At 39.4% G+C, this 24202-nt stretch overlaps 3 protein-coding genes across 3 annotated transcripts; 2 read left to right on the top strand and 1 right to left on the bottom strand.

Annotated features, from left to right (window-relative positions):
- Nucleotides 1-1164: 1164 nt before the first annotated feature.
- Nucleotides 1165-8924, top strand: LOC110057588 (uncharacterized). The gene is made up of 9 exons (XM_089273946.1): nucleotides 1165-1352; nucleotides 1865-3659; nucleotides 4177-5183; nucleotides 5587-5649; nucleotides 6065-6294; nucleotides 6763-7101; nucleotides 7598-7797; nucleotides 7987-8138; nucleotides 8537-8924. Exons 1-9 carry the CDS (start codon nucleotides 1217-1219, stop codon nucleotides 8560-8562), a joined length of 3948 nt encoding a protein of 1315 aa, XP_089130072.1. The 5' UTR covers nucleotides 1165-1216; the 3' UTR covers nucleotides 8563-8924.
- Nucleotides 8925-9831: 907 nt separating this feature from the next.
- Nucleotides 9832-20146, bottom strand: LOC110057586 (ubiquitin carboxyl-terminal hydrolase 46-like). Its single transcript, XM_020764178.2, has 11 exons — nucleotides 20043-20146; nucleotides 19881-19958; nucleotides 19573-19786; nucleotides 18029-18109; nucleotides 16917-17107; nucleotides 16379-16455; nucleotides 15306-15389; nucleotides 14734-14866; nucleotides 11840-11904; nucleotides 11061-11139; nucleotides 9832-10656 (listed from the first exon to the last, which is right to left on the bottom strand). Exons 1-11 carry the CDS (start codon nucleotides 20043-20045, stop codon nucleotides 10555-10557), a joined length of 1107 nt encoding a protein of 368 aa, XP_020619837.1. The 5' UTR covers nucleotides 20046-20146; the 3' UTR covers nucleotides 9832-10554.
- A 2584-nt stretch (nucleotides 20147-22730) lies between these two features.
- LOC110057554 (uncharacterized) lies at nucleotides 22731-23994 on the top strand. The gene is made up of 2 exons (XM_020764146.2): nucleotides 22731-22871; nucleotides 23232-23994. Exons 1-2 carry the CDS (start codon nucleotides 22774-22776, stop codon nucleotides 23962-23964), a joined length of 831 nt encoding a protein of 276 aa, XP_020619805.1. The 5' UTR covers nucleotides 22731-22773; the 3' UTR covers nucleotides 23965-23994.
- Nucleotides 23995-24202: the final 208 nt, after the last annotated feature.

Genomic DNA, 24202 nt, shown 5'->3' with positions numbered 1-24202 from the left:
ACTTTCAGCTACTTTCGAGGTCACGCGCTGTCATCAACTTCCGGTCAGCTAGCTTCAAACATCTCATAGCTTCTCATAGCTAACCACTGATAATATCTAAATCAAGTTACTTGAATTCTTTGACTTAACCGGCTAAAAATACAGTCCACCGACCATGTTTTCATGCAATTTTAGCATCAAAGCGTGTGCATGGTTATTGTCAGCGGAAACCTGATCAAATGAGCATGCGCGCGGTCTGAGTGACTATAATAAGAGAAGTAAAATTTCCGTATTTGCCGCCGTTTGCGTAAACGCCATGCTTAATCTCAGTAACACTGACTCCGCTCGCTCAAAGCGACAACTTTTGCCGGAGAACCTCTGCTAAAAAAAGCAATTCCGAGACTCCGAGACCTTGCGAAAAAAATTCGAGACTACGAGACCGAAAGAAACACATGAAAAACGAGACTTCGTGACTCGTCACAAAAGCTTCCGAGATTTCGAGATCGGATCAAAAATTTCCGAGATCCACGATTTTCTGGGTACCATTCGCCACCCCTAATACCGTGCTTCGTCTGGAATCCGGAGCATTTTGAATTTCAGGGTTATGGAGGTGCGTGACACAAGGCTATGATCGAGTTTGTCGAAAAATATATAATTATCCCATGATTTTGAGCCTTTTTAGAAGTTAAAGTATTAGGAAAAGTGCTTATGTAAATGCTTGTTTGATCAGTACTGATAATCAGTCGCCTAGATAGCCAAAGTAAGTTCCAGATGTTTACACTATTTTCCGGCCGCCATATTGGTGTACCACGGAGGTACACCAACATGGCGTTTTCATACTGGGCTCTGTAAATATCGGCGAAACATTTCGACGAATATCTGAAGTTTGGGGGAACGCACAGGCCTAAAACGTGGACAAGTGGCTTATTTAGTTATCTTCTATAACATCATAATTTCATAGCTTTTTCCACTGGATGGTTTTCGATTTATTTTTTTATTGCGTGACAGTGAAAACGATCTATTGGACTGTCTGTGTCCTTTGTGAGAGCCTAGTGTGATTACTTTGGTTTTGGTTTTTTAATGAGTCAATTATTTGACTGTCTCAGATAGATCTTCTGTCTTCTTCTTTTAAATAAATAAATAAAAATACTTTCTGCCACTGTTACCTAACACGTTGCGCTACCTCAGTCCTGTCACGTAGCGCGCGCACCTGGACGTCATACTGAAATCAACGTTTATGACGAAATGTTGCTCATTTTTCACTGTGAGATGTTGCGTTTATCCTATGGTTAACACAGCGTTTATCATGAAGAAGAAAAAAGCTTTTATCGGAATTCTACTTTATCTTTTGATGCTTCACAGTATTTGCGAAGGTAAGGGAAACATTTGCTTTGGTTTAGTTTTAAAATGGTAATAATTTTAAAGAAATCAAGTCGAAAAAAATTAGCGCTTAGTACTGCGGCCTGCGTTTTGTTTCAAACGATGTGGCAAATTCAAATCATGCTTTTACTGGCAAATTTTGTATGCATCAGCGAAACTAGATCAAGTGACACTAATTAAAAAATTATCTGCCCGATTTTGACGTTTTCTTCCGCTGAAGGTTAATCCTAAAAGGTGCAGTTTCTTGATTCGCGTTTTTATTCTCACTTACTTGCGTCCTGCGATAAAACAAATACGATTCTTTATTAATTATGATTTAACGTCAAAGCACTCGGAGATACAAGTTGTTCAGATCTTCTGCTTGATAACACAGTGAAGGGAATAAACGTTTTCGGGTGAAAAAAAGCTTTGAAATATTGCTTGCAAAGCGCGTCCAATGTCATGCGTGCATATGACGTTTTAGTTGACGTCGTAACATGTCATAACAGTTTCGCGCTCTTCCAAGTTTCAGGAACACCTTCATATAATTCTCAGGAATCATCAACCGAGAATTCTCTGGATGCGCTGACTTCTGCAGGGTCCAACAATCCCTCTGCCCAGCGTCCGTCTAGAGACAAAATAACGGACGTTAATTTAACTCCGTCCTTCAGTCCACCCGAGTCTGACTTCTCTTTTAAATCATCATCGGTGAATAACCAGAAGAAGACGGATGGATCTGAAGATGACCAAAAATCTGCGCCAACAACAGACGAGGTTTTCAAGCCCGTGAAGTTAAGAACAAATGATTGGCGCAAGAAAAACAAGAAGCTTTCTATGACAAAGCTTATTATGAGAAGAGCCGTGAGGAGAAGTAACGATTTGGAATCGCCTGAGAACTCAAGAACATCTCAAGGTGATATGGACGTTTCTTTCCTCGTAAAACAGGCTCTTGAACGAGGAAAGGATACAGCTTTAAAGCAAGCAGAGAAGACTGCGGCTCAAAACCCACAGGAAACCCCAACAGAAGATAAAAACAAGCTGTTGGAGATGGCTATGCTTTGGAAGCAAAAGAACAGGGATCCCAGTTATAAATCGGAAACCAGCTGGGACACAGGGACAGTCTTTGACGGTTCCTCGTCAGAAGCAAGTCAACATTCCATTGACAGAGATACGGAGGCGACATCCGAACCGTCATACGGGGGATTGGAAAGTATGGCAACCTCTGTGTTGCAAAGTACGCGACCGACATCAGTCACGGATGTACCATATGTGACTAGATCCAGACCTACACCGAAGTTAATCAATCAACTGATGGATGCGCCAACCTCTGTAAGACAAACAAACCCTGCAGAATATCTCAAATCAGATTCTGCAGAAACTGAAGCGGAACTGAATCTGCATAATGCTGAGTCAAAAACTACTGAATCTGCGAAGTCAGATTTTGAAAAACCTGATGTGAATCTAGACTTTGCTACCACTCTGTCGGCAATCGCTGAATCTTCCAAATTATATTCCAAGAAAGCAGAAATGAATATGGATCTGCCTGCAACTCAGTCGACAACTTCTGAATCTGCCTCATCATATTCTGAAAGAGCAGAAATGAATACGAGTCTGTCTGCCACTCAGCCGACAACTGCTGAATCTGCCAAATCAGACTTTGAGAAAGCAGAAATGAATGCGAATCTACCTAGAAGTCAGTGGGCAGGTGCTGAATCTACCAAATCATATTCTAAGGAAGCAGAAATGAAACTGAATCTGCCTGCAACTCAGTGGGCAACTGGTGACCCTGGCAAATTAAATTCTGGAAAATCTGACTTGAATCTAAATCTGAATTCTTATGAGCCGCCAAACTATTTTTTATCTGGTCAATCAGGCCCTGGAGAACCTAATCCTAAACTGACTCTAGGAACTCCTGAGTCATCATCTTCTGTCGATCCACAAGCGACCCCAGAAGACACTGCACAGGAGACTACAAAGAAAGGCTCCTCAGAAAATAACAGAGAAAGTCCTTTCCCCCATGATCAGCCGAGTGTATCAGGACAAGAACGATCTTCACAACATGGCACATCTACCATACCGGACGTTAATAGGAATGTCCATCCTAAAATCAGTGCATCCTCAGGGCTTCGGTGGCATGTGGCTTTGGAACGTAGAGACACGAGTGACAATGGGAAAGACAAGCATTTCAAAAAGAAAAAGAAACACAAATCTGATTCCACAACTAAAGATCCAGCGGACTCGGGATCACCCATCATCGTTGGAGGAATCATTGGAGGGATTTTTATGTTAATGGCCATCGTGACTTGCTTCATACAACTGTGGTGAGCCATAGCTATATAATTATTGTCTTCAACCCATTAAGGGACTCGTTCAAAGCATCAGCAGAAGACTTTATAGCCCGCGGACGTTGATCTTATCTCTCTTTTACTTCCGGTGGCGGTTGCATCCGGAAGTTCAAATGTGAAAAGTCAATTTGAGAAATTGTACTAGCTTACATCAACATTATCCAAAAAAACATCAAATGATAATGCACAACCGGCTCGTTTCTGCGCATTCTCTAGACTCACGAACGGATCGCCTGTGGTTCCAAGTAATTTTCGCTTAGGAAGCACAGTAATAACTTTGGGAAGTGTCACGTGACATTATTTTATTACATGCATTATTCGGTTATAGAAAACAGTTTTACCTGCAGGACATGTCAAATCACGTAGCTATGAATCGCACTCGACGACTGCGATCACTGCTTGGCTTTCCTGGGACTCAGCTACAACCAATTTGGAAAACATCCAGTCAAAATAGTTATGTATTTCTAATTCACTTTGTTTAAATTCTAAATAGGAAGAAATGCAAGAAGCGCTCAGCACGGAAACGAGGTGATCTGGAGGAGGGGACAATGACGTCATTACCTGCGGACCAGTTGAGCAAAGAGGACAGCAATGAGGAAATCATCTTTGAGAAGAAAGCCTCAGGAAAGAAGAAAAAAACATCAAAACAAACATCTCAGTCATCTTCTAAAAACCCAAGAGAAACGTCGCTGGACATCCAAACCAGGGAGAATGGCACAGGTGCGCCAACATCCAGGACACTTCATGTAGAAACCGAGGAAGGTATTCATTCAACACCCATAGGCACAGCCACAGGCATCCCTAGCGGAGAGGTTTGGATAAAAATTGAGGGGTCCGATTCTACGCTTCCGCCATCATTATCCTCGACTTCTGCCACGTCCGAGCCACCGGTCTGCTCGTCCAACGAAACGCCCCACTCCACCCCCGTCAAATCATGTTCTGTAGAATCTATCTCTACTCCTCCTAACTTAACTACATCAGAGTCAGACATGTTGACATCTTCCAAGGAACCAAAGACGCCGCCTTCCACACCACCATTGGAAACTGCTGACGATTTGACGCTTCCAGATGAAACCGGATCAACACCAACTGTAGCTAAATCTACGATTGTGACAGTTACCTCGGCAACTGTCCTTTCATTGCCGACTCCTCCCATGGACTTACTCAGCTCTTCCAAGGATTCTAAAGAACGAACGAACGCCGTTGCCTTGGAAACAGGTACCACGAACTCTTCGACAGAATCCTGTAAGACACCAGTTGCTCCATCCAGTGACGTCATGATATCAATGGAAGATGACGAGTTGAAGTCGCCGTTGTTGATTTCGGAAAACGAGTCCTCGTCCGCGGAAATGATCTACGTGAGAGGAGAATCAACAACGGAGACGAAGGTTGACATTGATGTAAAACAAGGACCGTGTAGTGAAGTTATGAACACGAATGATGATGAAGGAGCACAATGTGATAACGATGACATGGCTATGAAAGACCTTTCTGACGAAGGTAAGCAATTTGTCATAATCCATTCTAATGACCCCTGCAGACGTCTCCTTCACAATAATAGATCGAAGAAAATTTAAACTCGTGGTATTGTATTCTAAAACAAAGAATTCAGGGGTGAAAAGGTCTGAAAATACGTTAATATCCATTAATAAAACTGATATCCAAATGGCCTGGAGATATTTACATTAAAATGTCAATTTCAATTCTAAACAGAGATAGCGGGATTGAGCAACACTGCTGGACTGTAAAATATATTGCTTTACTTATTATCGAGGAAAATATTTATAAGAAGGTTTTGAGAACGCCAAAAAAATTTTTCAAGGGGAAACGGTGGGGCCATATTCAAATCATAAATCATTTAAACAGAACAAAATTGATTGTATTTGTATGCTATGATTTGTAGGCAAGCCACCATTGCCCCCTCCACTAACCCAGCCTCCATCCGCTACCATGGAACTGCGTCAAGGTAAACATATATACTAACAATATAGTGTAGCTAAGAAGAAAGCTGATCGTAGAACGAACAGAACGATAAAAAACTATAGTCATTTGATTTAATGGAATCGCAGGAAGAGACATCTTTAGAAGAGGATCAAAGTAGTATTGTTTATTATTCATTATGTTAAGTTGTACAACTTTCATAACTGGTAGCCTCACATTAAAATTTATGCTGGAACTACTGAACTGCTATTTAGGATGACGTCATGCAGACTCTTGTTTCCTGGCACCTTTCTGAAGAAAAATCGGGGAAACGAGTGCAATTCAATGAACCCGCAAAACACACCTTTATCTGGATCTGATACCGTGGACCTTGGTATTTTATGCTGTTGACGATCTGTGCTGCGGTATTTAGTTACATCTTAAGTTTGATTTTCTTTCAGGAAAGTCGGTGATTGGCGGACGGAAGTCTTTAGAGAATCGGCGTTTTATCAAGCATCTTACATCCAGGCAACATTCTAGTGGTTTCCACGGTGACCTTCACAAGGCTCTGGACAAAATTATGATTGGGAATAAACACATGGTGGATAAGAGCAAAGAAAAGAGAAAGGTGATTAAGCAGCAAACGAAGGAGACAAAGACGTCCATGGCAGAGAATATAAAACTGGCAAAGGTAAACTTTTCACAACAAATGGTTCAAGTGTGAGGAAAATGATGGAAACTTTAGCCAGGCTCAATGTTCTCTTGGGGAGGGAGAGAAGTATTTGCGGCCTGAAAATTTAACGGAGAGCGAGGACATAATAAATTAAGTAATCAGTTTAAGTAATATTCTCATATTTATTTCTATAACAAAGACCATTTTTTCAGTCCAAGGACAGGAAAATCGATTGAATAGTGGAGGGTGGAGAAGTTTTCAGAATCTGCTTTTAATTAATCAACATGGAAAAAGTTTATTAAGAGATAGGAGATGGTGAAAGCAAATAAGAGAATAATTTGCAAAGATTTCAGTGGTATGGTTAAGACAGTGAGCTAAAATGGCGTGAAAATGTTGTAAGTAGATACGGCCAATATATTTCTTCACTCAAGCCTGTGAGCACCTCATTCTCAAGCTTTTCCTTTCTAATCACTTTATTTTGTTTAGTCACTCATAATGAACGAGCAACTGGACAGCAAGCGAGACAGGAAATCTGCTTTGCGTCGCCGCGTCATCCATAAGGCGCTGTCACATCCGGCTGATTCAACCATTCGATCCCATGCTCCTCTCTCACAGCAAGTCGCCTTTGCAAAGTCAGTGATTTTACCAAAGCCTACTGATCCAAAGACTGAACAAAAGACCAAGGAACGACGTAAGGTCGTAAACGAATTGGTGGACGAATTGAGTAACCCCTCGTTTGAGGACGTCATAAAAATCTTTGCTTCAACTTTCAACCCTGATGAAAGAACACGAGACCTGAATGAGAGAAACAAATATAAGAGAGGTGTAAGTATTCAAAAACGAACCGGCTATTGAAATAGAATAGTCACGTGTTGATTAATATAAAGAAAAGCAGAAACCTAGCATTTGCACCAACCTAGAACTAGAATCCCCACAAAACAGTCCACAGCCCTTGTACTATTCTATTACCCACAATACACAAGACCGTTTCAAAGTGAACGGCTTATAGCCCGAGAAATTTGGCTTTATGTCTGTCATCTTAGTGGTGAACTGTTTTCGAGTCCTGCCGGGTTTACTGTGTTGCGTTCTGGGGCAAGATACTTTATCCTTAAGACAAGATATTTTACGTCTTCTGAGGGATACTTTACTTCTTAGACAAGATACTTTGTTGTTAAAGATGTGAAGTACCCTGTAGGGGCGGCTGAAGGGCTATGCATCCAAGGAAATAGCGATTTTTCCCGGCCGCAACATGGTAAAGAAAGTTGGGCACCGGGGCTTATGAACGACAAAACTTGAAATGCTTTACTTATTTAACTTTCAGGTCATTCAGATGGACGCAGTGTTGCTCAAAGAGAACAATCAGAAAAGTTCTTTTCCATTGGACATAGAGTTTGTCAGAAATGTACTTTGTGGTCCCTCTACTCTTGATCACGAGGAAAATCCAAGATTGGGATGCCAGTGTTATTATTGTGAGAAGCATTGGAAGAAAACAGGAGGCCCTCCCTGCTTCAATCCACCAAGGTGCGCTTTGTGTTGGCTTTGGCGGGAAAGTAATTAGTCTTAGTTCCTCAAAAACACCGAGAAACAAACAAACCATAGCTATGTTGGTTTAATCACCAGATTTAACATTGCATGAGTTAGACGATAATTATCAGATAAGAAATCAATATATTGTGACGCAATATTTGTTTCTTCGAATTTATTTTTTAGCAATTACGACATAGCCAAGGACGTGTATTTGATCGATGGCGAGATTTACATTCAGAAACCCCAAACTTCAGTGACTGCAGGCGCCAGCACGAGTGCCAGCAGTTCATCAGAGTACCGCCCTGGAATTGATACTGCACACGTATTACTCATGGGTAAGTGCCGGATTCACGTGCCTGGTAGATCTGGTCGATAATTGGCAAAATAAATATTATGCAGTCGTCAAGACCTCTGGCCAGGGAGCTGGTTGCGATACGTCTAGACTTTTTTGTTGTTGTTGTTGCGATTTTTAAAAATTACCTTGAAATTGTAAGAGACTTTGCTAGGAACACTAGAGCGCGACAAATGCGTCATCTTTGCGTTGCGACACTGAACACCTACCTCTGAGCGAGCTTTGTACCCAGTTCTCTCCCTCTCACTCTCTATTTGGCGGGATACTTTATGACGTCACTAAGGGTAACTTGTTCCTAGGCATTATGCTAAGTTAACGGGGTGTGACAAATTTAATATTGCGTTATTTTCTAAACATTTCCTTTCTTATTTTCTATTTCAGGCAACTTCACTACGAATTTCCTTTAATGTATGATCAACTCTCTTTTAATAATTTGATTGGACAAGTCTGTTTCTTTCTGCTTATTTTGTTGTGTAAATTGACACATTTTTACAGACACGTCCTCATCGTTGACAACGCTGCAAATGTTGAAGAAAGAAAATTTGTGAATGTAATAAAATGAAGCTTTTTTGTATGTAATTCGTTTACTGTATTGAGACGGCCTGAATTGAGTCGCCTGCAGGGCAACAAGCAAGCGATCGTCAGTGGTCATAGGACAATGGCGACCTTTTCGAAATATTCCAGCTACTTTTAGTTAATTGTCTTGATATTCATTGCAATACTCATGTAGCGTATCTATACGACAATCTCGATCGTGATTGGTTCTCCGCGCGCCTATTTGTCACGTAATCAGAGCGCGATCACGTGGGTGTCCAATTACAGGTATTCAATTTGAACTTTTTATGATTGGATACCTATAATTGGATACCCACGTGATTCGCACGTCAGTTACACGAGCTTTAATAGCTTCCTTCTTAATGTTTCCAACAGTTTCAAAACTTATGTTAAACGCTACTGATCTTTTCGTTAAAAAGAACTTCTCCAAAGACTTTTTAATTTCGAAATTTGTTATAAGTAAGATTAATTAGTAACTGGACCTCGTGTCGTTCAATTTAGGGAGTAATCTTGCTCGTAGTTTCAAATCGGCCTTGCGCTTCGCGCTCGTCTGATTTTGAAATTACTCGCGCGATTACCCCCTAAATTGTACTCCACTGGGTCCAATTACTATTCTCAATAAAGTAAGCGTTACTCCAAGTCATTGCGACTTGCACCCAAATTCTGATCGGACAATTGATTGATTGAATCGAATTTGAACACAAACCGAAGCCGTCTTTCGTGAGAGGAGTATCATTCAAGGTAAACAATCAGCAGCAAATGGATAAATGAATGAATGAATGAATGAATGAATGAATGAATGAATGAATGAATGAATGAATGAATGAATGAATGAATGAATGAATGAATGAATGAATGAATGAATGGACAAACGAACAAAGGAACAAAAGATCGACATTGCGGAGTGAAGGAACTGTCGATCAGCTGTCGTCTTGGAAGAAGAAAAAAGACGGCCTCGTCTCCAGGCGTCCCTCTAACCATCAAGCAACGCACTCCCTATTCCCGCTCCTCACTGACGAAACGCAATGGCGTTCTAGGGACGAGGTGGGAGAAACAGTATGTCGAGACAACTGGAGGCATTTACACAGCTTTTCATTAGGTTGACGATATACAATACAAACTGTAGATGACAAGGATATACTTTATTAGCAGCGCAGACTTAATCAAAATATTTAACAACAAAATAATACAAAATTAAATACCAAGAGATTAACAAGACTACTCGTTCAAAACTACGAAATGAGAAATGTACATTTTAGCATTGCAGGTCAACTGAATGCATTTTGAAGTAAAACAGCTACATTGTACATGTAATTTCTTTTCAACAGCCACATTGAGGCCTAACATAGTAATCATTTACAGTAACCTGCCACAAGATCTTCTTCCCCTGGCCAGGGGGAGAGGGGAGGGGGAGGGACTCTCGTCTGAAGGCTTAGGATGTTTGACGTAGAATCCTAAAAGAGACCAATCTGGGTGTGGTTCAAGCTGTATTTGACCCCTACGAGATACCATAATTTTATTGTAAAAACAAATTCACACCTGATTGGTCTAGACGATCAGCACAACGTGATGGCATTTTGCACATACAGCCCTAAACAATACTTTGAGGGCTAAAAATACTGAACTGGATACCCTTAATGATACTAAAATATTCAATGTACACTCCTAAACAAGATGTCAAGCATCCCGACCCTTGCACATGAAAGTCTCCCATGGGCTTCTTGAGAAAGCAACAAAATAAATCCAACGTGAATATACATTTAAAACATGGATATTTTGTAAGTCCTCTGAGTATCTTTCAGTGCCCCTTATAAATTATTATCAGAGTTTTTCGTCATTTAATTCTATCCCCTTGCTTCATAGAAAAGGATGTAGCCTGATTCTGACGACTTCTGGATTTCTGATGTCAAGCCATAGAATTCTTCTATCGCTTGAGCTTCAATTTTCTGAAAAAAAAAAAAAAAAAAAAGAAAATGTGAAAAACAAAGTAAATGACGTCTTGGCACAGAGTGAGGAATATTGCATACCATCAAATTGATTGCTTAAACAACGTAATTGAACTGAAAGCTAAACATTATTTTGCTTTGACCAAATAAAATTTTGCTGCTTTTATTAGTTGTTAAGTCAGCAGAAAATTTCAAATTGAGGTAAAATGCCAATCAAAATGTGGTTTCCAGTGATAAGCAACTCGCTGCATACAACAAATGGTCCCATAAATAAGAATTTGTCACATACAAATTTCAAAATAAAAAAGTTTGGTGAAAACTTGCTAACTGACTTAACGAAGGTTTTTTAAGCCTACACTGTTACTGTTGGGTTACAAGTATTTCAATATGACTACTACACTAACCTCTACAATATCATCATCAAAGAGAAGCCAAAGACCATGACTTTTCACTATTGTGATATAGTGACCCCTGTTTGGTCCACTAAAAGAACACAAATTAAGCAAAATACATCACAAAAATTGCCCAAAAGAGACAGACACACACAGAGACAGACAAACAGACAAACAAACACCCAGAAGCAGAGTTTGCTTTGATCTTCCAGCAGACTGAGAGATGAATAGAGAGAGTAAGTTTCTAAAGAAACTGTGGTGCTGTGTCGGTGGGGAGTATAACAAGATAATTTGGTTTTATCAACTGGGTTGATAATGTAAATTGGCCACTGTAAAGAGATTCAAATCTCTTAACGGTGGCCAATTTACATTATCAACCCAGTTGATAAAACCAAATGGACTGAGAGATGGACAGACAGCAAGGGTCACTGATCTTATTGCACGATGTGAAGTCTTCATGATATCTTCATGATATTTTTGATAGGTTCAAGAATATTTTACTTTAGATAAAAAAGGCCACACTATTGGGCTTGCTCTTCTCTTTTTCCATGTAGCATGTATTTCATTACTCTTAACTTTAGGGCAAGGAGTACATATCCTCTACATTTGTCAATTACTTTTTCACAGTTTAGGAAACTGGTCTGAAGAATTCATAATTACTATTTCCAAGCTCTGTCATATATTAATGATAACTGTTTCAGGTGTTTCTTAAAACAAATAAGGATACTGCTAAATAAATAAAAATATTCATTATGATGTATTTAAAATGTTAAATGATGTACACTGTTTACCTGCCACAATGTATGACAACAGCAACCAGGTCATAAAGTTTTTCATGATTAATTGCATCATCAGACTGGAAAAAACAAGTAACCAAAATAAATTTATAAAAAAGAAGAAAACACCTTGTACCTGGTTAATGCCAAAAACAGAAAAAGAAACACTTATTAACAAGTTAAAATATATTTCTTGCAAAAAACAGCAACTTCAGTAATGAACTCCTGTATGTGGTGTGTTTCAAGACAATATTTACATCATCAGAAGTTTGGTGAAAGCCAATCTTATTTGCACTGCCTCACTTTTTGGATTGATATTGTCAGCTACATCGCTAAAGAAGAAAGATGGAGTTTGGTTGAATTCTTGTGCCTTTGCTTGTGCTTATTTTACCCCAGTTACCATTTGTGAAATACGCAAACACTAAGTGAAAAAACCAAATGCGCAAGCACCAGAAAAAGGGAAATGTTACTTTCTTTTTCTTGTTCTTATGCTTACTTCACAAGTGTGAACCAGGTTTAATGTTTCACATGTACAACTATGCAGTGAATTTTATTTGATCACACCACACTTGTCAAAGTTACAGAATGTTACAAATGACTTGTTTCAGTTTATTTGTTTGACTAGTACTCGTAGGTTGATATCACACAAAAATATCTACCTTGGGACAGATAGACTACAATCCTGGTCAAAGTCTTGGCCAGGGACACTTTGTACTTTTGCCAACATAAAAATTATGGTCTTTCTGTCCACCTCCACCTCCACACCCCCAACCGGGGTCCAAAATTGCGCTTTCCTGGTCGCCAATGCGACTAAAAATTTTGCACTGGCGACCAGAATTTCACAGCTGGTCGCCAGCGGGCGATTAACTATTTCAAGCCACAATAATTACACTAACTTAGATTTTCAGCCAAATTGATTAAAATAAAATTCAAAGTCGCCCACCAATTGGTCACTTACTTTTAACCTTTCTGCTGCTTTTGAAGTATAAAACCGATTTTCCTGTTATTATAACTCTACCACAACGTTTCACAGCTACGATCAGTGCGAAGCTTTGCTGCCATGTTTCTCCAGCGGTTTCCCATTACATACGTATTGCGGGCGCAGAAGGCCACGTGCATTCTTTCGTCATGAATATTTATTCAGGCGATGTGGTGTCCAAAGATGTCCTAAAATCTTTCCGTAATTTATTACAAAGTGGAGACGGAACATCCGCGAAGAAATTAGTGGAAGATTTCAATATTCAACATGGTGATCCGTCGATTGTCTTGACAAAACGCGAAAGGAAAGATCATTTTGCACATAGAGCAAAGAACCAAACGGCAGTTTTCAGTCGGGTACATTTCTTCTCCAAAAGGTAGAGACAAGAGAAGGTATAAAATTGACTTGAAACATTTGGCTGTCGCACGAAACTGCGTATATGCCCAGCATTCGATTCGTTCGTTGTGGGTTTTCAGTGGAAGGTGTATAAATAATCAGCGTGTTTGTATTTAATCTTATCGTTAACGGAAAAATTGCCATCATTGCGACGCCAAACGCGTTCTCCTCATTCCGATTCTTAAAAGAAAAAATTGGCGAGCAGAATTTTCCATCTGGCAACCAAAAATTTTGGTTTGTGTTTCGCTGCGAAGGAAAATTTTATTGACACTTTTTGGCGACCAAATTTTTCCATATGGTGACTGAAAAAAAAATTTCAGTTGCCAGTTGGCGCCTGCCTAAAAAAGTTAATTTCGGACCCTGCCAACACAATGTTGATGTTGATTCATCCAACAGAGACCCTCTATTCCAACATTGTTTTTGGGGGAAGTGGGGTTCGGCAAATTATATAATGACTTCCCACTTCAAATCATGCATCACCAGTTGTCACTTTGTCAAGTGTCCCAAGGACTTGTGGCCAATTTTGTAGATATTAATCTAAAGAATTTATCTTCGCTTGTATGAATTTGGTGATTCCAGAAAATATCCATATCCTACCACGGGCAGCATGAAAATTTTAACACCCCCTTGCCTTCGGAAATTTCAAAATACTCTATCTCCCATGCCCTCCAAATTCCAAAATCACTAACCTGCCCCCTCCCTTCTGGATTTCCATTTTTTACTTCAACCATCTGGAATCCAAGTTTGACTCCCAAAGACTTCCAATGAAAGTGATTTGACACTTTTACATCTTCCCAGAAGTTTACCAACTGTCTACAGGGTTTCAAATTATGACTATTACGATCACATGCATTCTTGACTAAATGACTAAAACTTCCTCCAATTCAGTCGCAACTTTGCAACTAGTTTTCGACTTAACTAGTGAACAGAAGGAACAAAAATTTCAATTGTTTTGTGTGTTAATTACTATGGAAATTAGAACATACATTGGCAAATCCTGCCTAATTTACCTTTGATAATACAAATACTATTCACTTGTTCAGATGCTATTTGAGAAGTTTCCTTATGAATATGTATCGCTGGTACATAGTAAACAAACATGGCGGGTCAGGGTTTGTCACAAACGATTTTCTGACAAGAAATTCATCAACCTTAAGGTCTCTGGAGCCAAATGTACAACCCAGATTTTATAGTTTTCTGTCTGTAAATGAACATGAACACATGCATGATCGATCAATGCTTGTCTTGTATCTTGCTTTCCGCATTAGTTAACAGTGTTGTCAGTTCGTTTGTGCTTTCACACTCTTGTCTGTCCCCTCTAGAAATCCCCCCCCCCCCCCCCCCATGCCCTTGGATCTCCAATCGTAAGTATCCCCATGCCTTTGGATTTCCAGTTCAAAGAACCCTCCCTTGCCCTCAGAATTCCAAAAAGTCACCCATGGTATACATATGGATGTTTTCTGGAATCACCCATTAATACATTTATTGATGCAAAGAAATATTAACTTGTGCAAGTGGAGCTACTTGTACTTACTGTGTTAAAGAGCCTTAGTTCAAAGGGAAACACTACTCGGTAGGATAGCTTTGCATATCTCTGCAGCTGTTCCATGTATTTAAACCTCTTCAAGTGAAGTGCTAGAATCTTTGGTAGTTTCTTCACTCTCATTCTGAAGGAGAAATGGGTATAACAAATACATGAACATGATTTTCCAGTTCACCAATGCTGAGAACTATACTTCAGTCCTGGGTGGAAGAAAAGAAGCATCTTGCCTGATCATGAGTAGGCCAACATGTCTCTTGCCATCTTTATAGAAACTCTCAGCATGGCTGACGCACGGTTATGTGTCAATAACTTTTTGTACCCTGACAACTTAAATGAAGTCTCTAACTTACAAAACCAAATGTGGGGCCCCAATACACCTCAGAGACAGCATTTACAGTAATGTTATATAACCTACATGTACCAGTAATGTACATAGTGATACTGGCAAAGGATGAAAGGTAAAACTTTTTTTTAATGATTTGCAGCTCCCAGAAGTAATTAATTTAAGCATAATGTAGGGCTTGTTCCTGTACAATTTTAAGAGCAAGGCAACTGTAAAATACCTTTTTTGTGCCTCTTGCTTACTACAGCATGTTTCACAGAAGTATTTGTGTTCACTGCAAAGTGTCTCAGTTGATGAGAAGCCTCTGGTTAAGAACAAAACAAAAGAAAGTTCAGTGCAAATCAAATGAAATAAGTATCTGGATTGGGTGGAGTACAGTGGAACCCTGTTAATCTGTCATCAATACATGTAGGCCACAGAAATCTAGTTACAAGTATTAATTAACAGAGTAGCTGTACTAAGGGGGTTCTTTGAATAAGACAAATAGTGACTGAGCTTACAAGTTGGGGCCAGAATAAAGTAGTCATAATGGCAAGAAATATCATCTCTGGGCAGTGAGACAGAATCCACCAGAAATTCCAGTAACAAATGGACAAAAACCTAGTACCAAGATTATAATTTTACATTGCATTGCAAACTTCTGTGCGACTGTTTTAAATATCTTCTTAAAAAAAAAAAAATCATTTCTAGCAACACCAAATGTTGAAAACGAATGTTGACCTTCGTATGAAATACTTGAAAGTACTGGTAAAATGAAACTGATGATGGAATTTTGCCTGTGTTTGCAAAAGTGCCCTGAACTTTGAAATTTATTTTCTCTCGTTCCCATGGGAAATTGTTTTCGGTGTTATTCCCTGGGCAATTATTTATGTATTTAGCTTCAAGAAAATGTAAAAATGACTGTAAAATACTTAAAATTATTCTGGTACCAGATGTTTGTCCACTAAAACCTGAAATTGCTTGATTTTCTATCGGATTTGGTCTTAATATGATACAACTTTTGAGCTGTAGAAAATTTACCCAGAAGACATTGGCCAGTAAACGGCAATCTGATCAGCTGATTTTAGCTATTGCTCAGTTAACAATGAACAGAACAGAATTTACCAAGAGTACAAATTAGTTATTAGTAATTGGACCAAGTCGAGTACAAATATTCAGGCAGCACTGGCCTGAAAAATGTCAAAATCAGACAAGTGCCAAGCTGATTTGAAATTACGAGACGTGCGCAGAACCAATCATGATCGAGAAGTTTGTTATAGATACGATTAATTTAATAGTTATACAGTTACTCACTTGAGACAATGTGTTATTGACGTATTTTGTTCGACATCCACCGAAAGATCCAGAAATGATTCATCCTTGCTACTTACCTAAAAAAAGTTATTATTAATGAAAACAATAATTATTTACTTCAACAAAAGGAATTATGTTTGGTTAATATTTAATAACCTACTACAGTGTATATGAAAATAATTTAATAGACGGTTCACAGCTAAATAACTCAACATTCCCAGTCGGTTTCAACCAGAGTAGCACCACACAACACGATGTACATTTTTGTACATTGTTCATATCATGGTTTAAATTTTGTTCTTTGTTCCAAATTTTTAAATCAGTTTGAATTTTCCTCTGCTTCAATTATACTTTATGAATATGAAACAGTTGGAAACTTGAACTTAAAAAGCAAACTTACTCACAACGTACCCCTGTACATACAAAATGGAAAAATTATCCTCATGAAGCTATGAAAGCATGACAATTTCAAACTATCATTCCAGAAAACTACATCTGTCTCCAATAGCATTCAGTTTGGATGTTCAAGTTAACTTACTGTTTCACAGCAGAGACATCTTGTTTCATTTGTAAGAATTCCTTCAAAGATATCATGAACCCATGTAGGCTCTGTTTTGGAGTTTTGCTGTGATCCTCCGTTTGTTGTTCCCGCAGAAGAGATGCTGCTTTTACTGCTGACACTGCTAGTGCTGCTATGTTTATCTTTTTCTTTCTCCTTTGCTTTTTCTCCTTCAATTGAAAGTTTAGCATAAGTCAGTCCATCGCAAGGTTACCATCCCCCCCACCACACCTTAAATTTATATTAAATTTACACTTAGGTACTCATTTAATATACACCTGTGGGTAGCAAGGCATTGTGAGAGTAAAAGGTGTTTTGCCCAAGAACACAATGCAATGACCCTAGCCAGGGCTCAAACCTGGTCTTTTCAAATGCAACCATTAACTCCTTATCACTGATATGTTGGGTGATGTAGCAGCTCTCGTAAGGTGTCACATGAATGGCTTGATAGCCTTTGAGAGAACAATAGAACAAACAACAGAAACAATGCACCTAGCCCTAAAACAATAACAGCTATACACTATGATGACAAATAGAACAACAAGCTTATGAGAGCTGCTACACTTCTGGATATGTCCCTACACAGGCCCCCATTAAAAGCTAGTTCTGAGATGTTGAGAATAAGAGTATGGTCTTTCCTGGGCAAAGTAAAGCAGTCAACTCATGGAGCAGTAGACAAATAGCAATAATTGCTCAGTAGCAACAGGCAATTTACACAATGACATCATTTGACTACAACTACAAGAATCACGCACTGTTTCTTTTTCTTAATTAACACAATTGTTTTTTAAAAGTAAACTCACTACAGCTTTAAAACTCATAGAACAGAGGAAAATGAAATAAGTTCTAGTATTTGCAGCCAAAATAGATTGTGGAAGTCTGCCACTGCAGTGGAAAACCACCTTCCTTTGTTATGCAGCAAGTTTCTTCAAACCTTATTACTAAACCCCTGCATAAGGAACACAAGACAAATTTTCTTTGCCAAAGAGTGATAGAGTAGCATGACTTGCATGCAGTGTACAAAACCTAATATAATAAATTATTGGATAGTTTGGGGTTGACATACAAAATATTAAATTTTACATGTGTACCTTGTAACAGGTCTGCTATTGTATTAAGAAGATAATTTAAGAATTCATGTGCATCTTGTTGCATGTAGTTGTCAAAAAGTTCTGTGAAAAGAATGAATTAAATTCCATGAATAATCAAAGTGACTTTTTTACAACTTGAAAAACATCCAAAAAAGTATTTATGAAATGTTCCAGCATCAACATCAATGCAATGGCCAGGCTGCAGCTCAAACATTGTGTCTTGATCTATAGTGTTAAACATCATTGAAAATGAGTAAACATTTTGTTTTCTGATTCTGCTGAATTTGTATGGAATATAACAAAATTGCTTAGGAAGGTTGGGAAACACCTAAAAGAAACAAGTAATGCTTTAAAGATGGAAAACAAAAGTATCCCATCATTACAAGGGAGGACAAAAGACTCTGAAGAAGGACCAGGGCTGCAATTGAAATCCACTGAGAAAGATGAATGTTTTGACATTCTTATAAACAAGGTAAGTAAATATACCCCGCAGAATACTTTACCAAACAAAGTTGAAGGATATGGCCAGGCCAAGAGGTAAGAAATATAATTTTCACCCTCCATAATTTTCCCACCAACTGCTACTTGGTTTTGCAGACAAATTTAAAATGTAATTACTTCAGAGAAATTCCAGAAATTTAAGTACATTTGTAAGCATGCCCAATTAGATACAAGATGGCCAACTTTCACATGTACATTTCATGTAGTAATTTTTGCTGAGTTTGCCAACCAAAATGGCTAGAAGAACCGTGGGAAGGTCTGTGACTTGGAAGAGAATTAACAAATATTAAGACATCCCCCTGCTACCATAGAAGAATAATATATTATATTAAATATCACCAAATTCCATCAACATCTCTATATCACTCTTTCCTTTGGATATCATCATGATCAACATCAACTGATATTCATGAATAGAGTCACTAGCATTAATGATGATGACTGCACATTAATTGACATACACTTTAAATATATTGATTACATCATCCTTATTGCTAGACATTCAGAATTTTTACAAATTTTTGATGTGTATTTTTACTCCAAAGGAAAACATCTGTCCATCTTAGTTTCATTTGTAACAGTAAAATAGATTTCTACCAACGGGCAACACATATATGCAAATTATGCATTATCAGAGTAAACTCAATTTTAACCCACAGTGCTTACTAAGCATTTTCATGGAAGTTACTACAACATAATCACATTCTTCACTTTTCACGAAAAATTCCCCGAAAGACTCCGCTTGCTTTGGGTGGGTAAGAAATTCTGATCCTCAATTAATTAGCACCTGGAACAAAACTTAGTTTCAACTCACTCGGTTCAGTTCTATCGCTGTATGCCATCTTTCGAACACATTTATATACCGATCTATCGACTTTTACAAGGAGCAGATTTATTCAACGAAAGGCCAAAGCCATGGACTCGATAAATCTGGTCATAAGCTTGCATATAAACGGGCAATCAAAACTATAGGCTAGATAAACTTCTGCCTGCATACTGCAGCTTCGATTCCTTAAACTGCAGATCTCCGTAAATCAACTTACCGTTCTCCTTTCTAAGTCTGGCTACGAATTTCTTGGGTGCCAAAACACCAACTTTCTTCTTTTGAGAAGCGATGTTGCCAAAAAGATCAGCCAAACAAGTCAGCAAGGATTCTTTCCTCTTGGAAAGGGGTTTGTACCCCAGCACCCTCTCTCGAAATGGACGACAGAAAAATAGCGCTTGCAGCACGGAGTTACAGTAACAAGTATTCCCAAACTGCAACGATGCAATAACAATTATGACTTAGCGCATTACACTAGGAATTCCATTTTTTACATACACGACTGAAGGAATTCACGCATGTACTTACATTTACCAGACCAAAATAATGTTCATTTTGAGGAAATTCATGACCGATTTCCTTCTCCAGTTGCGACGCGGTGGCACCCTACAAATTAAAATCCCCGAATTACTAAGTCGTCAAATTATACAACAAGACACTTCAAACACACCGGAGGCTACGTTGTAATACCATAGTTATCTTTCAACCCATTCTTTTAGCCCATTTCTTCCACGACAATGCTAAAGTCTGTCAAACCTGCCATTGGTAATTAGTTGAAAACCAAAATAAAGGTGAGAGATAGATCTGCGCATGACTGGCCAGTCACCAGTCTTCTTCGAGTTTCTTCGCGTCTCAGAGCGTCAGCACACAGGTTGTTCATTCGATTGCTAAACGCGTCACATGATTGAATACTGGGGAATATCCGAGTGATATTCCTCAATTTTCATATCCTGGGTGTTGCGAAAAATATTTGAAGTATGATAAACACAATAGCCTCCGTTTGACTTGAAAAATATATGGATATGTGTGTGGGGATTACCTTGGTTTTCTTGGGCATTTATCTGTTCCTCGGAGCTAACAGTTTTCGTCGAGCTTCGCGATCTCGAAAAACTTTTTGCACCTCGGAACAAATAATGTCCGCGGACAAATATCCGAGCACATTTTCGCACCAAATGGAGGCTATTGTCTATATATGGCACAAAGTGCTATCACACGTACCTGATTACTAGGTAAGGGCCTGTTTACAGGGAAGGAGGGTACCCCGGCTAACCAGGCTACCTGGCTAGAAGGGTTGACACATAGCCCGCCTTTACATGTAACTCACCTAACCGGGGCAGTGAGTGGGCTGCGTGGGCTATCTTTTGAGCGGCCGCTAAGCACAACAAACAAAATGGCCGACCAAAGAAACTATTTGACACCTTATTTCAGCTTCTTGCACGGGCACGGGCCTGTTCTCTGCCTGAGACTCATCTGCTACATTGATCTCTTCAGATTGACCGTCATTCTGTTCGGCAGATAACACTGGCAAATGGTAACTACAAAAAAATTCACCTCGCGCCGCCATGTTTTTGCGGTTTATCCCCGGGGGGGATACTTTGGGAATTTCTGGGTAGGGATGTGCCGCTGGGACCCTGAAACCCTTAGCCTAAACCAGAGCTAGTTCAGCTGAATTTTGCTACCCTATACTAGAGTTAACTCCCCAAATCCCCCTATCTGTCGACACTGTGGAGGCTTATTTGCGTAAATTTAAACTTACCGATTTGATTTTTTTTATATTTTTGAGTGGCAATTCCTGGTTTTCATAGTCTAGATAAACTCTTCAACCAACTGGTCAGTTTCGTGAAAAATGATACCCTATTCTAGACCCAAATGCTCTGATTTATATACCCTATCCGGTTGCTTGCTTAAACATTTTATGGCCTATCCTAGAGTGAACTGCTTAAAAACCATACCCTTCACAGCGGCACATACCTATATAGCCCATATATGACAGTACCCCCCCGTGGGGGGTTATCTCACCTCGGCTAGCCGGGATAGCCCGGCACGAACCGTTTACATGGTTAAAAGATATCCCACCTACCCGGGTGCCCCGGGCAAGTAGACAGGGTGCCGGTGCCCCGGGTAGGCGGGCTACCCTGTCTAGCATTGAAACGCTTCAATGCGTTTTCTAAAGAAACGTATCAGAAGTTAGCCCTCCCAGGGTAGCTCGGTTAGCCGGGGCACCCTCCCTGCATGTAAACAGGCCCTAAGTCAGTAATAACCAAAGTGCAAAGGTTAGGCAGTGCGGGCGGGGTCGATGGAGGGAGTTGGAGGATAAATAAACGTTTTATTAGACGTGTAGTACCATATAACAGTCATGCATTTATGCAGCTAAAACTGTATCTGGTATGCGCCAAGGTTATCAAGAAGCCAATTTTGATCTGATAAAATTCTATCTTAGGGGTATCGAATGGTCTTAGTGAGCACTTACAAACATGCGAGCAGTGCGTTTGTTTTTGCAAGCACGAGCAGTGATCACGTTTACCTTGACTGCGAGACATGGGGCATAAAAAGCATAGATATATTCATTCCCCATCCTCGATCTGATTTATTTATTTCACAAGCCTTGAAGCTATTTTAAATGTCAATAAATCGAAATAGGCCCAGAATTGTGAGCAAGGCGAAATGATGAAACACAACAAAAAAATTATTGTAAAAAGTAACAAGATACAAAACCGATATGTAACTACGGCCACCCTGACCACCGTCACTGCACCCTCGCCACCCTAGCCACGGTCCAACCCTCGCCGCTCTGACCATCTTGGCAAACCTAACCACTATCGCTGCCCCCACAACCCTGACTACACCCTAGTCACCTTTTCCATGCATCCAAGCTACCTCGCCACCCAAGTGACCCCCGGTTGCAGGCCATCCTGGCCACCCTCACCACCCTCGTCATCCTTATCATCCTTGCTACCGACATTACCCTGGCTACAAAATGTTTAAGCAAGCAACCGTGTACGATGATCCTGCTGGTTGGATCAATAATGATCTAACTGGCTTATCATAAGAAATGAGGAATAATATAATCGGTACTATAATCGGCTGGCAAAACCAGGCGTGGGAATTCACGGTATTACACTAATATTAACAATAATTATTATCAATAATTATTGTTCTGCCTCAGAGTAAAATTTGAACCCTGGCCACCGTTGCCTCCCCATTCTTACCACCGGCTAGGCAACCCGGCCACCCTGATTCTGCGTGGCACTTTTTTGCTTGGCCTGAAAACCCTTAGGCTCGATTTCCAGCCGTTTTGGGAAGGCGGTTGTTTATCCTCCGAGCAACGAGCTTAGAAACCAGGGCGAAACCCTCCGCTCCCTCCGCTCCCTGCGGACAGTGGGTCACCTCTGACCAAAAGCGCGCGGGCTCTGCAATCAAGATGGCGGCGGATTATTCGGAAGTTTTGTTATGTGCTAACTGTGGACGTAAACAAAGAGTTATGAAACTCTGTACCGCCTGCAGACAAGTGTTTTATTGGTAACATTGATATATATTGTTTCTTACTAAGTATTATTGGTCAGACATGTTTAAATTGCAAAAACCTGAAAAAACCTTGAAAACCAAAACAACAAAAATTATGAATGATGTCAACTGTGATAAGCTCATGACATATTCTACATAAAACAATCTGCATGTTTTACGACGGAATGCTTACCATCTTAGCAGATTAACAGCTGTTAATGGGTCTTAACAAATCTGCTGGGTTTTTTATACAGCCCAAGAATGGCAGAGACCTTGTTAGTCATGATTTATAATTAGTTCATCTTATTTCATATCATTTCGATTCCTAACAGAACTTGTCATTTGATGACTAACATCAACTGTTTGTGAATATAGTTGTAAGAAGTGCCAAGTATGTCACTGGCCATACCACAAGCAAAGTTGCCAGGATTTTAATACCAGGGACAGTGAAAGGAATACATCTCTAACTTCTGTGCCTTCTACACGACCTTCTAATTCACTACTCTGGAAATCGTCTTTTTCGGTGGATAACAGTGGCTTAGGTGAACTATATAAGAAGGAAGACATATCTGACGAATATTCCAACTGTTCCTCTCATGTTATAAACAGTAACAGTTCTGTTAGTGAAGGAGAGTGGAAAAAAGGTGGAGAAAAAACTTTTGACTCTGATAAACTTAGTAATGCAATACAACAAATCTGCTTGCCATCTTCACAGGAAAGCAACAAAACTGAAAATGTCGCAGAGAAGGAAACTGTTAAAATTGTCATTAAACACAACAAAGTGAAGCAGGAACTCACAGTGTCAAAATCAGACAATCATGGTGATTCAATTTTACAAGTTATTTCAGATTCTGTTAGCATCCCAAAATCAAAGCTAAAACTTATCCATAAAGGTAAGATTGTGACAAGCGATAATATAAAGGAGATGCTATTTGATAAAGCTTTATTTTTAGCATTTGGAGAAATTTCTGAAAGTGAAGAAGGCTTAGAGAAGGCAGACATTGACTTGATTGTTGAGCAGCTTGGCATAGATAGAAATCTTGCTATCAGAACCTTAAGAAAGACAGGCAATGTTCTTGATGCTATAATCGAGATTGGAAATATGTGAAGATGTGTTAAATAAAGTGAGTAAAATATTGCTAGGCCTGTTTGTTCAATCCTAGTCTGTCTTAATGCATAGCTAGTTACTCTTAATTAGTCATCAGTTCATGAATGAAACATTGGCGATAATTGTCAGGAACATTTTAAGACACCTTAAAAGCTGTCAGAATTCATGCTAGGGGGCTTGACACAAGTCAAGTTTTAACCCTGAGAGGTACACATCATGCGCATAGACATTAATATTG

Source organism: Orbicella faveolata, unplaced genomic scaffold (assembly GCF_042242905.1).
Source record: "Orbicella faveolata isolate gen_17 unplaced genomic scaffold, um_ofav_v1 contig_35, whole genome shotgun sequence".
Classification (NCBI taxonomy): Eukaryota; Metazoa; Cnidaria; class Anthozoa; order Scleractinia; family Merulinidae; genus Orbicella; species Orbicella faveolata.
This window is presented reverse-complemented; position numbering and strand designations above follow the sequence as displayed.